Raw genomic sequence first — 12,560 nt, forward strand, 5'->3', positions numbered from 1 at the left:
TGAGGAAGGAGGAAGTCTCCGAAAGCTTGTGAATTTAAAATAAAATTGCTGGACTATAACTTGGTGTTGTAAAATTGTTTAAATTTCATCAGCCATGCGTCTGCCCATTTCACCAGTCTGTCTATGTCCTCTACTTGAAACGGATGAGACTTAACTTTCTGTGGCGAGTTTAGTTTGTGTCTACTGCGCAAACACGGCAACGTTACAGCATTCAATGCATTTCAATGGTGAATCAGACAGCGCGATGCCGTTTTCACAAAGCTAACGGCAGAGTGGCGCAACTCAGACAGCAACTTTTGGATATTTGCGTTTAACCACACGTCTGCCCCTCGCCTGAAGTCGCTGCACCATTTGCGCACAATTAGCCTCACTGTTATTTTGACAGCAAATTCTGACCTATTATTTTTAGTGACGTTGTCTTAAAAAGATTGGCACATGTGGTACGGATTGTTTGTCTAGTGACAAAAAATAAACACGTGGCAAGTGGTGAACTTGGATGGCATTCGATGGCTTTCCCCAATGGTAGTGGGTGAACAGTTCACGGGTCACAAGCTCACTGCCCCTCTCCAAAATGGCGCCCCTGCCAACACTTCAAGTCACGTGGTAGCGGCACGGTCCTCAGCTTCGCGGAACGTCAGTCCAGCACACGCATGCGCGACAACCCCAGCGTCGGCCCGACCGAATCTGCAAGTCATGGTGGCGCCTCGAAGGGGGGCGGGGGGGGGATCGGACGGTCGACGAAGCCCAGCCGGCGAGAGTAGCGTCCACCGCGGGGCACGCGGCGACAAAGTTTTAATCAATTAAACGAACGCGTTGAGCGCAGCCGAGCCCTTCGCAGCACTCTCCGTCCACCGCCTCAGGAAAATAAAAGCGAATAGAAAAGAAACAAAGAGAATCGGCCGGGTTACCTCCAGCCAGCGCCTGGGGCCTGAGCCGGCTTGCCGCATAGCAACAGGCCCCGCCCCTTCTGCCGGGCACGCCGATTGGCCGCTGGAGGTGGGGCGGCGGCGAGCCATCTGACGAAGCGGCGGGCGATTGGTCGGGCGACGCGTCAATCAGGCGGCGGGTGACGTAATCCGTCGCCAGGATGAGGAAGTGGCGCCTGGTTCCCTAAAGGGGAGCCGCTTCCTGGTTCTTTTTTCAGTCACAAGTTGAGCACGTTTGTGTGTGTGGGGGGGCCGGCAGCGAGAGTCACAACAAACAACAAGCGCAGGAGGGAAGCGGGCTGGCCGCTAATAAACCACCGTTCAACATTGGGCCTTTCTTTTAATATATATATATATAAAGGCCCTAAACCACCTCCGCACTCAATCCCGGGCCTAGTCACAGAGTGGGAGCAACAAGGAGCCTGGAGCAAGAGTGAAGCCGCTTGGGGAGGAACTTTTCTTCCGCACGTCTGGGCCTTCCGAGCAGGAGGAGGAGGAGGAGGAGGAGGATGAGCGGTGAGGGACGTCGGTGAAAAGGGCGTAGGAGGCCGTCTTTTGGAGCAACATCACAGGGAGAGGGGGGGCAGAAGGCGAACCCCCATTTTACAAATAAACACCCCCCCCCCCTTTCCAGGAGGGAGAGCGGGGCGAAGGGCGGCCCCGCTGGGACTTTTGGCAGAAGTTTCTGTTTCATTGTGCCTTTTTGTTTTAAAAAGAGAGCAGGAGGGCAGAGGCCGTTGACTGTCTGGGGATTGAAGGTTTTTCCCCCCTCCTTCCCCCTCCCCTCCCTGGTTTCTTTATTTAAAACATTGACTGTAATATTGGAGAGGGAAGATGCTCCCCCTGAAGAAGTATTTCACAGAGGGTCTTATCCAGTTCACCATCCTGCTGAGTCTGATGGGGGTCCGGGTGGATGTCGACTCTTACCTGAATGCTCAGCTCCCCCCATTCCGCGAGATCATCCTGGGCCAGAGCTCTGCTTACACCCAGACCCAGTTCCACAACTGGAGGAACACCCTGGACGGCTACGACCTTCACCCCAAGAGCGTGGACCTGGACTACTACTTCACGGCCCGCAGGCTCCTGAACGACGTGAGGGGCCTGGACCGGCTGCTGGTGCCGAGCACCGAGGTCAGCGCCTGGCTGGTGCACAGCGGCAGCCGGGAGGCCGACAGCTCGGTGGCCGCCTCGCAGCCCAGCCTCCCCTTGGCGAACTCGAGCGGGGTGAACGAGGTGACGGACCCGGAGAGCAGCGGGAGAGACAGTAACCCGTCCGAGCCGACCGAGGAGAACTTGGGGGCTGTAGGATTGCCCATGAGCAGCGATTTAACCAAGGAGGTATTTCAAAAAAAAAACCTAATGTACATCTCCAGTGATGAGTGACCCAGTCTGATTCCCACATACAAAAATAAATCAGTTTTATTTTTATTAAAGTAGAAAACTGGGAGTCTCCTACCAGGAAACAAAACTACAGCTCAAAATAGAATCACCCTCCACCCTTTTATATACAGATGTAATCTACACGTGCTCTCTTCAATGAAAGCCAGAATTCCCCTTCCCACTATCAGATTGGCACCAGGTAATCTCGAATCCAGAGAAACAACCATGTTGCACCCAGCGGTTTTTGTTTTGTGAAAGTAAAAACTTTTTTTAAAAAAAAATGTTGCAAGTTAAAGGAAATAAGCCACGGGGAGGGGGAGGAGGGGGGGGGGGGGTGATCTCCGGTTGTTGAGCTGACGCTCGATTTAAAGGGCAGAGCTTGACTAAAATGGCTGCTCAGGAACTCGCAGTACCCGCAAGGCCATGAATGGCAAGTAACCTAAATTGAATAAAATAGCAAATCCAGCACTTGTTTAAATATACTGCGGTTTGAACTTGGTCTTCTCCCCATCTCCATTCCACCTGTTTATTTTTTTAAGTGGGCTATCTAGAAATTTCTAAACTGGGGGGGGGGGGAAACTTTTGTTCCCACGACATTTGTTCCCACACGTTCAGACATAAAAACGGGGACAATGATTGGTCATTAAGGTTTGCAGCTAACTTGAGCAAACATCAATTCAGGCAACGATTGCACTTCTACAAAGGTGGGAACTTCTCTCCTCCTCTCCACCCCCCCCCCCCCCCCCCCCCAAAGTATTCACACCGTCTCCTTGTGTTATCACATTATCTTATCAGTCTGCCATGAATTATGACTTCCTTGATAGTTCAGCTCTTTGGTTAGCTGATTTGTAGTGGTGTTACATTAACCTCAGTGCCCCATGGTTATTAGCAGCAACAACAACTTGCATTTATATAGCGTCTTTAATGTAATAAAATGTTCCAAGGTGCTTCACGAGCGTTATCAGGCAAATATTGACACCAAGCCACATGAGATATTGGGACAGGTGACCAAAAGCTTGGTCAAAGAGGTATGTTTCAAGGAATGCCTTAAAGGAGGAGAGACAGGTGGAGAGGTTTAGGGAAGGAATTCCTGAGCTTAGGGCCTAGGCAGCTGAAGGCACGGCCGTGGAGCGATTAAAATTAGAGATTCACGAGGCCAGAATTGGAGGAGCGCAGAGATCGCGGAGGGTTGTAGGGCTCGAGGAGGTTACAGAGATAGGGAGGGGTGAGGCCATGGAGTGATTTGAAAAAAGGATGAGACTTTTAAAATCGAAGCAGGACTCATTGTAAGCCCAGTAGCCATATCTACCCACCTCCCCTTCACCGGTGGCCTTCGGTGGGCCTCCCACTGTCCTACATGGTTGTGGGCCTCCTCGTGGCTTGCACAGCAGCTGTGGGGGCTTGGATTGGAATTCATTGTTTGTCACGTTCCTTAGTGACGTCCAGTTTGGAAACAATTTGCATTTATATATAGCGCCTTTAACTTCGAAACATCCCAAGGCACTTCACAGAGGCCACATGACCACACGCGAGCAGCTAGGGAAGGTGACCATAGAGGCAGCTTTCCAGGTTACTTTAAGGTTGGAAAAAGATGTAGCAAGGTGGAGGGGTTTAGGGAGAAAGTAGGGTGCAAACAGCCGATGGTGAAATGGAATTGTGTGTGTTGAGGGGGTGGGTGGGAGAGGAGAAAGAAAGGACCGGACAGCCAACTAAGGTCAAAGAAAAGGGTGCCAGCTAGTACAATGGCAGGAGGAAGTTGCAGTGGTAGGGAGGGTGGCATCAGAGGGATCGGTAAATGGGGATGAACATACTGAATGCAAGGTGTTTGGTGACTGGGAGCCAATGGTGTTTCATGAGGGCAGGAGATCATCAGGGAGCATCACAGTTGGAGTTTATGCAAAGGGAGGGACACAGACTGCTGCAAGAACAGTGTTGAAGTCAAGCCTGGAGGTGATGAAGGGGCAGATGAGGGTTTCTGTAGTAGTGGGGGCAAGTTGCAAAAGTGAAAATAGGTGGTCTTGATGGAGAAAGTAAGGGAGTGCTGATGGGAGCTGGAACAAGGCCAGAATCCACTAAGCAAGTGAAAGGGCTTAAAGAGAAAGGGCCTACAGTCATAACGGAATGCATCAGTCCTGTAGTTTTAGTTTCTCTCTCCTCCCACTTCCTTTCCCTTTTTTTGTGGGGATGGAAATGACCTTCACTTGGCAACTGCCCACACTGCAGAATTGAAACCAGGAGCTCATCACGTTGTGAAATACAGGCACAGACATGTCCTGTCACTGCACTCTGCAATAAATGTATTTCAGCGTGTTTAAATGTCCCTCGGGTAATGTTGCTTCGGACTGTAGACCTGGACATGAAGCAGAACTCCCCAAGGCTGATTTACATCAGGGTCCATTTTAAAACTCCAATACTTAAGAGAAATATGATTAAACTTTTGAGTTACATTCTACCTTGCTGCAAACTACAAATTCTGACTATGCGCAGGGAACTGGGTTAAAGTTACCAAACCAATACAGGGGCATTTAGTCAATATTGCTAGTGATTTTGACAGTGCAGCAACCTTAGGTTGCTATCAACTGTGTTGGACCAACTCCCTCGCAATGCCACACTCGCAGACTATTTCAAACCAGGAGCCCCCAAGATCAGCGCACTCAATTTAAGATAACAAAACCGCACAAGCAATAAGAAAAACTCTTTAACTCTCCCCAACTTCCAACCCTGCGCGCCCCCCTCCCCACTCTTAAGGCTTTGGTACTTTGCAGGAGCTCTATTCCACTGGGGCAACTAATGGGCACGTGGTACCTCGCTCAAGTGACCATTATTCACATTTGCCTCACCAATGGGGAGCTATTCCACCTGAAGGAACATTACAGCTGAGCTGATCCTGGGATTGCACGCCAACCACCCACACTTTCAGCAGGGTGCTGGATAGTGATCAGCAGCAGGAACACTGGCTGATTTTTCTCTGCTAGCCCTGTTCACCCATCACACCTGTACTCGCTGACCCACATTGGCTCCTGATCCGGCAACGCCTCGGTTTTAAAATTCACATTCTCATGTTCAAATCCCTTCATGGCCTCGCCCCTCCCCATCTCCATATCCTCCTCCAGCCCGACAATCCTCTGAGATCTCTGCACTCCTCCAATTCTGACCTCTTGTACATTCCTGATTTCCATCGCTCCGCCATTGGCGGCCATGCCTTCAGTTGCTGAGGCCCTAAGCTCTGGAATTCCCTCTCTAAACCTCTCCGCCTCTGAGGCAGTACTGAACGTAGTACTCCAGATGCAGTCCAACAGCTGCTTTATAGGACTACAGCCTAACCTCCACCCCTTTTACAATCATAGAAATTTACGGCACAGAAGGAGGCCATTCGGCCCATGGTGTCTGCACTGGCCGAAAAAGAGCTACCCAGCCTAATTCCACTTTTCAGCACTTGGTCCGTAGCCTTGTAATTTGCGGCACTTCAAGTGCATATCCAAGTTCATTTTTAAATGAGTTGAGGGTTTCCGCCTCTACCACCCTCTCAGGCAGTGAGTTCCAGACTCCCACCACCCTGTGGGTGAAAACATTTCTCCTCAACTCCTCTCTAATCCATCTCCCAATCACTTTAAATCTATACCCCCTGGTTATTGACCTCTCTGCTAAGGGAAATAGGGCCTCCCTAGCCACTCTATTTAGGCCCCTCATAATTTTATATACCTCAATTAAATCTCTCCTCAGCCACCTCTGTGCCAAAGAAAAAAAACCCAGCCTATCCAATCTTTCCTCTAAAATTCTCCAGTCCTGGCAACATCCTCGTAAATCTACTCTGTACCCTCTAGTGCAATCACATCTTTCCTGTAATGTGACCAGAATTGTATGCAGTACTTAAGCTGTGGCCTAACTAGTGTTTTATACAGTTCTAGCATAACCTTCCTGCTTTTATATTCTATGCCTCGACTAACAAAGGAAAGTATCCCATATGCCTTCTTAACCGCCTTATCTACCCGTCCTGCTACCTTCAGAGATCTGTGGACATATACTTCAAGGTCCCTCTGTTCCTCTACTCCTTTCAGTATCTTCCCATTTATTTTGTATTCCCTTGCCTTGTTTGCCCTCCCCAAATGCATTATCTCACACTTCTCTGGATTGAATTCCATTTGCCACTTTTCTGCCCACCTGACCAGTTCATTGATATCTTCCTGCAGTCTACAGCTTTCCTCCTCACTATCAATCACACGGCCAATTTTTGTAGCATCTTAATCATGCCCCCTACATTTAAGTCTAAATCATTGATATGTACCACAAAAAGCAAGGGACCTAGTACTGAGCCTTGTGGAACCCCACTGGAAATAGCCTTCCAGTCACAAAAAAACCCGTCGACCATTACCCCCTGCTCCTGCCACTGAGCCAATTTTGGATCAAGCTTGCCACTTTCCCTTGGATCCCATGGGCTTTTACTTTTCTGACCAGTCTGCCTTGGGACCTTGTCAAAAGCCTTGCTAAAATCCATTTTGTACTCCCATTAGCCATTAACATTCCATTGCACCTTGCAACTTCTTAATCTGGCGCTGGAGATTGATTCAGTTTCCTGCTTTGAAAGCTCAGACTGGAATATCAAGTTGGGAAGAAAACCAAAATTATTTCTTCTCCCATTGTGTGTCTGTCCCATGCACCGTGCCACGTTCGGTAGAATGCTCCCAGACTTCGACCAGTGCCTCTCTGGGTACTCTATAAGACGTACAAGAACTGACTTTGCTCCCCTGCCTGCATTCTGCTTCCCCTCTGGTACTGGCAGAGATTAGGAACTGGTCTGTTTCACCACTCCCAATGTTGCATTTGGCCTCTTGCCACAGATGGCAGGAGTCATTTCTAATTTTGAATATTCAGTCAGGCGACTGCATTTTCTTGCACCTGCTGCATGGATACAGGGTTACTAGAGACTTTGGATTCCGGCTTCCTTCAGGTTGTACATGTGATTTTTATCCCCCTCCCCCCACCCTCCTTTTGTTCACTCATTAAGTACTTACAGCATGAGCTGGGTGGAGCACGTCTAGTCTGGGTGAGAAGATGTACAGATAATGCCTGTGCTGACAGGTATCTTAAGCTCCGTGAAATCAAACTGCCGCCAGCATTTGTACCAAACAGGATTAATAAAGGCACCGTTTTGGGTTCATTCTAAAGATGAAATGAGTTAAACAGACAGTGTCTGCGATCGTTCCAACCAGTGATTTATCCAAGGATAAACTGTTTCTGTCTTGGAGCCTTTGTGAAATCTTTCAGAATTGTTCATGGATTGCAAGAGTTCCAGGAAGTTGGCACCAAATCTGAACCTATTGCAACACTTTATTTAATGGGATACCTGATTGGACGCAACATTCATATTAAAATGATGTGGACGGCCCCAAATCTCTAACTGTAGTGGAACTACATTGGGAGCACCTTCGCTTCCGCATTTTCCTCCCCTCCTGCCCTGAAAGCGCTGCCTCTTGCTGGGGTGCAGTTCTGTGAGTGCTGGCCACCCTCGGTCTCTCTCTCGAGTGCCGGATGGATTGTTTCTTAGGCTATTAAAGGAAGCCAGGGAGGAAATAGCAGATGTTCTGACGATCCTTTTCCAATCCCCACTAGATACAGGGAGGTACCGGAGGACTGGAAGACCGCAAACGTAGTACCATTGTTTAAAAAGGGTACGAGGGAAAGGCCGAACAATTATAGGCCGGTCAGTCTTACCTCGGTGGTGGGCAAACTATTAGAATCAATACTGAGAGATAGGATAAACTGTCACTTGGAAAGGCATGGTTTAATCAGGGATAGTCAGCATAGATTTTTTTCAGGGAAGGTCATGCCTTACAAATCTGATTAAATTCTTTGAGGAAGTGACCAGGAGGATTGATGAGGGTAGTGCAGTGGATGTTGTCTACATGGATTTTAGTAAGGCATTTGACAAGGTCCCACATGGCAGACTGGTCACAAAGGTAAAAGTCCATGGGATACAGGGAAATGTGATGAATTGGATCCAAAATTGGCTCAGTAACAGGAAACAAAGGGTAAAAGTCAATGGATGTCTTTGCGAATGGAAATCCGTTTCCAGTGGTGAGCCACAGGGCTCAGTGTTGGGTCCCTTGCTGTTTGTGGTATATATTAATGATTTGGACTTGAATGTTGGGGGCATGATTGACAAATTTGCAGACGACACAAAAATTGGCCGTGTAGTTGATAGTGAAGAGGATAGCTGTAGACTCCAAGAAGATATCAATGGGTTGGTGGAGTGGGTGGAAAAGTGGCAAATGGAGTTCAACCTGGAGAAGTGTGAGGTAATGCACTTAGGGAGGGCAAACAGCAAAAGGGAATACGCAGTAAACGGGAATATATTGAGAGGGGTAGAGGAAGTGAGAGACCTTGGAGTGCATGTGCACAGGTCCCTGAAGGTGGCAGTACAGGTAGATAAGGTTGTGAAGAAGGCATACGGAATGCTCTCCGTTATTAGCCGAGGTATAGAATACAAAAGCAGGGATGTAATGATGGAACTGTACAAAACGCTGGTAAGGCCACAGCTGGAGTATTGTGCGCAGTTCTGATCACCACATTACAGGAAGGACGTAATTGCTTTGGAGAGAGTGCAGAGAAGATTTCAAGAATGTTGCCAGGGCTTGAAAATTGCAGGAGAGATTCGATAGGTTGGGGTTGTTTTCCTTGGGATTGAGGTGTACAAAATTATGAGGGGCCCAGTTAGAGTAGACAGGAAGTACCTGTTTCCCCTGGCGGAGAGTTCTAAAACTAGAGGACATAGATTTAAGCTGATTGGCAGAAGGATTAGAGGGGACATGAGGAAAAACTTTTTTACCCAGAGGGTAGTGGGTGTATGGAATTCGCTGCCCGAATTGGTGGTAGAGGCAGGGACCCTCAGCTCTTTTAAAAAGTACCTGGACCTGCACCTAAAATGCTGTAAGCTGCAGGGCTACGGACTGGGTGCTGGAAGATGGGATTAGAATGGGCACCTGGTTGTTCTTCGAGCCGGCGAGGACACGATGGGCCGAATGGCCCCCTCCTGTGCTGTATATTTTCTATGGTTCTATGGCCATTCTTCATGCATGAGGCTGGGTGTTTGAGTGTAGCAGGCTATTCAATAGTGGAGGGAAGCACAAGCCAGCTCGGAGTCAGTGAGTAATGGTCAGGGGTGGGAACCCTGTATCTGATTTTGGTTCCACCCCCCCTCCTCACCATTGTGCTGAAGCCAATTGTTATATTACACAATTGCCAACCTGCAGCTGAGAGCTAAATCAGCACAGACTGGTGATCAAACCTGGGACCTGAAGGGTGCTTCTGTTTGAAAAGAAAGAAAGGATTGCATTTATATAGCGCTTTTTGTGACCTCAGGACATCCCAAAGCGCTTTACAGCCAATGGCGTGCTTTTTGAAGTGTAGTCACTGCTGTAATGTAGGAAATCTGGCAGCCAATTTTTTTTTTATTCGTTCATGGGATGTGGGCGTCGCGGCGAGGCCAGCATTTATTGCCCATCCCTAATTGCCCTCGAGAAGGTGGTGGTGAGCCGCCTTCTTGAACCGCTCCAGTCCGTGTGGTGAAGGTTCTCCCACAGTGCTGTTAGGAAGGGAGTTCCAGGATTTTGACCCAGCAACGATGAAGGAACGGCGATATATTTCCAAGTCTGGATAATGTGTGACTTGGAGGGGAGCGTGCAGGTGGTGTTGTTCCCATATACCTGCTGCTCTTGTCCTTCTAGGTGGTAGAGGTCGCTGTCGAAGAAGCCTTGGTGAGTTGCTGCAGTGCGTCCTGTGGATGGTACACACTGTAGCCACAGTGCGCGGTGGTGAAGGGAGTGAATGTTTAGGGTGGTGGATGGGGTACCAATCAAGCGGGCTGCTTTGTCCTGGATGGTGTCGAGCTTCTTGAGTGTTGTTGGAGCTGCACTCATCCAGGCAAGTGGAGAGTATTCCATCACACTCTGACTTGTGCCTTGTAGATGGTGGAAAGGCTTTGGGGAGTCAGGAGGTGAGTCACTCGTCGCAGAATACCCAGCCTCTGACCTGCTCTTGTAGCCACAGTATTTATATGGCTGGTCCAGTTAAGTTTCTGGTCAATGGTGACCCCCCAGGATGTTGATGGTGGGGGATTCGGCGATGGTAATGCCGTTGTTGGAGGCCAATCATCTCAGCCCCAGGACATTGCTGCAGGAGTTCCTCAGGGCAGTGTCCTAGGCCCAAGCATCTTCAGCTGCTTCATCAATGACCTTCCCTCCATCATAAGGTCAGAAATGGGGATGTTCGCTGATGATTGCACAGTGTTCAGTTCCATTCGCAACCCCTCAAATAATGAAGCAGTCCAAGCCCGCATGCAGCAAGACCTGGACAACATCCAGGCTTGGGCCGATAAGTGGCAAGTAACATTCGCGCCAGACAAGTGCCAGGCAATGACCATCTCCAACAAGAGAGAGTCTAACCACCTCCCCTTGACATTCAACGGCATTACCATCGCCGAATCCCCCACCATCAACATCCTGCGGGTCACCATTGACCAGAACGCTTCAGCCTTGTCTTTTGCACTCACATGCTGGACTCCGCCATCATTGAGGATGGGGATGTTTGCAGAGCCGCCTCCTCCCGTTAGTTATTTAATTGTCCACCACTATTCACAACTGGATTTGGCAGGACAGCTACAACACTGGCATTTACCCGACAATGTGGAAAATTGCCCAGGTATGTCCTGTCCACAAAAAGCAGGACAAATCCAATCCAGCCAATTACCGCCCCATCAGTTTACTCTCGATCATCAGCAAAGTGATGGAACGTGTCGTCAACAGTGCTGTCAAGCGGCACTTACTCACCAATAACCTGCTCATCGATGCTCAATTTGGGTTCCGCCAGGACCACTCGGCTCCAGCCCTCATTACAGCCTTGGTCCAAACATGGACAAAGAGCTGAATTCCAGAGGTGAGGTGAGAGTGCCTCGGTTTAACATCTCATCTGGAAGACGGCATCTCTGACAGTGCAGCAATCCTTCAATACTGCACTGAAGTGTCGGCCTAGATTTTGGGGTCGAGTCCCCGGAGTGGGACTCGAACCCACAACCTTCTGACTCGGGTGAGAGTGCAAGCCACTGAGCCATGGCTGACAATTTAGGATCGAGCTTTTGCCTGAGCTCGGGTGGGCACAATGTGGGTGCTGTATAAATTGTCATGTGTATGTACAATCGCTGGCCTGGCTCTTGTCTTGTTAGGTGTACGATTGAATTTGGATCAAGTTTCCATGGATTGGTAGATCTGAGAACTTGTGTGGTATTCTGATTGGCAGGCCCTTGACTCTTGATCCACTAGCCTCTGCTGTAGCATTCTGTCATGGCGGGTTTTTTGAGGTAGAGTTAGAAATGAACAGTGTGTTTCCTATCCGATCTGGCCTGGCTCTCCCCACCCGAAAGTGACTACATAGGCCCTCCCTATCTCTGTAACCTCCTCCAGCCCTGCAACCCTCTGAGATCTCTGCGCACTTCCAATTCTGGCCTTTTGCGCATCCCTGATTTTCTTTGCCCCACCATTGGTGGCTGTGCCTTCAGCTGCCGAGGCCCTAAGCTCTGGAATTCCCTCCCTAAACCGCTCTGCCTCTCTCTCCTCCTTTAAGACACTCCCTAAAAACCTGCCTCTTTGACCAAGCTATTGGTCACCTGTCCTAATATCTCCTCATGTGGCTCGGTGTCAAATTTTGTTTGATAATCGCTGCTGTGAAGCGCCTTGGGACATTTTACTACGTTAAAGGTGCTATATAAATGCAAGTTGTTATATTGGGCTGTTGATGCACTAGTGCTGTGATTCATGTAACATTGCTACTGAGTACAAGTTGCTTCCCAGCCAGAAATGGGGAAGTGCATTGGTTACTGTAAGGGATTGTTACTTAAATGTCTTGGGAGGTAAGCTGTTTCATTGTTTCATCTAGTCATAACCAGTCAGGTCTGTACTTGTAGCTTGTTGATGTTATGGAGCCAAGCAGTCAGAAGGTCCTGAGGAGAAAGCCAATCGTTCCAGCTGCAGTCTTGGCTATGGATTTATGAATGAAATTGGATACATGGGCAGGATATGTGGATATTATGTGTCGCCCTTAGACTTCTGTTGACTATTAAATATGAAGATCCACTCTCTTCCCCTCCCCATGTCAAGTAAGTTTGGCATTCGGGGTTTCCCATTGAATTTTCTGTGTTTAAAAAAAATCCTTTTTCTCCATGAAAAGTTTGGTGTCTCTGTGTCCGAGTTTTCCCCGTGTAAG

At 48.9% G+C, this 12,560-nt stretch overlaps 1 protein-coding gene across 3 annotated transcripts in view; it reads left to right on the plus strand.

Annotated features, from left to right (window-relative positions):
- The first annotated feature begins 705 nt into the window (after positions 1 to 705).
- Positions 706 to 12,560, plus strand: part of nfe2l1b (nfe2 like bZIP transcription factor 1b) — a 35,704-nt gene continuing 23,849 nt past the window's right edge. For all 3 annotated transcript variants that reach the window (XM_067969354.1, XM_067969355.1, XM_067969356.1), the window contains exon 1: positions 706 to 2,264. In XM_067969354.1, coding sequence (XP_067825455.1) covers positions 1,761 to 2,264 — 504 coding nt within the window. In that variant the 5' untranslated portion in view covers positions 706 to 1,760. The remainder of the gene's footprint in view (positions 2,265 to 12,560) is intronic.

This window comes from Heptranchias perlo, chromosome 30 (genome assembly GCF_035084215.1).
Source record: "Heptranchias perlo isolate sHepPer1 chromosome 30, sHepPer1.hap1, whole genome shotgun sequence".
Classification (NCBI taxonomy): domain Eukaryota; kingdom Metazoa; phylum Chordata; class Chondrichthyes; order Hexanchiformes; family Hexanchidae; genus Heptranchias; species Heptranchias perlo.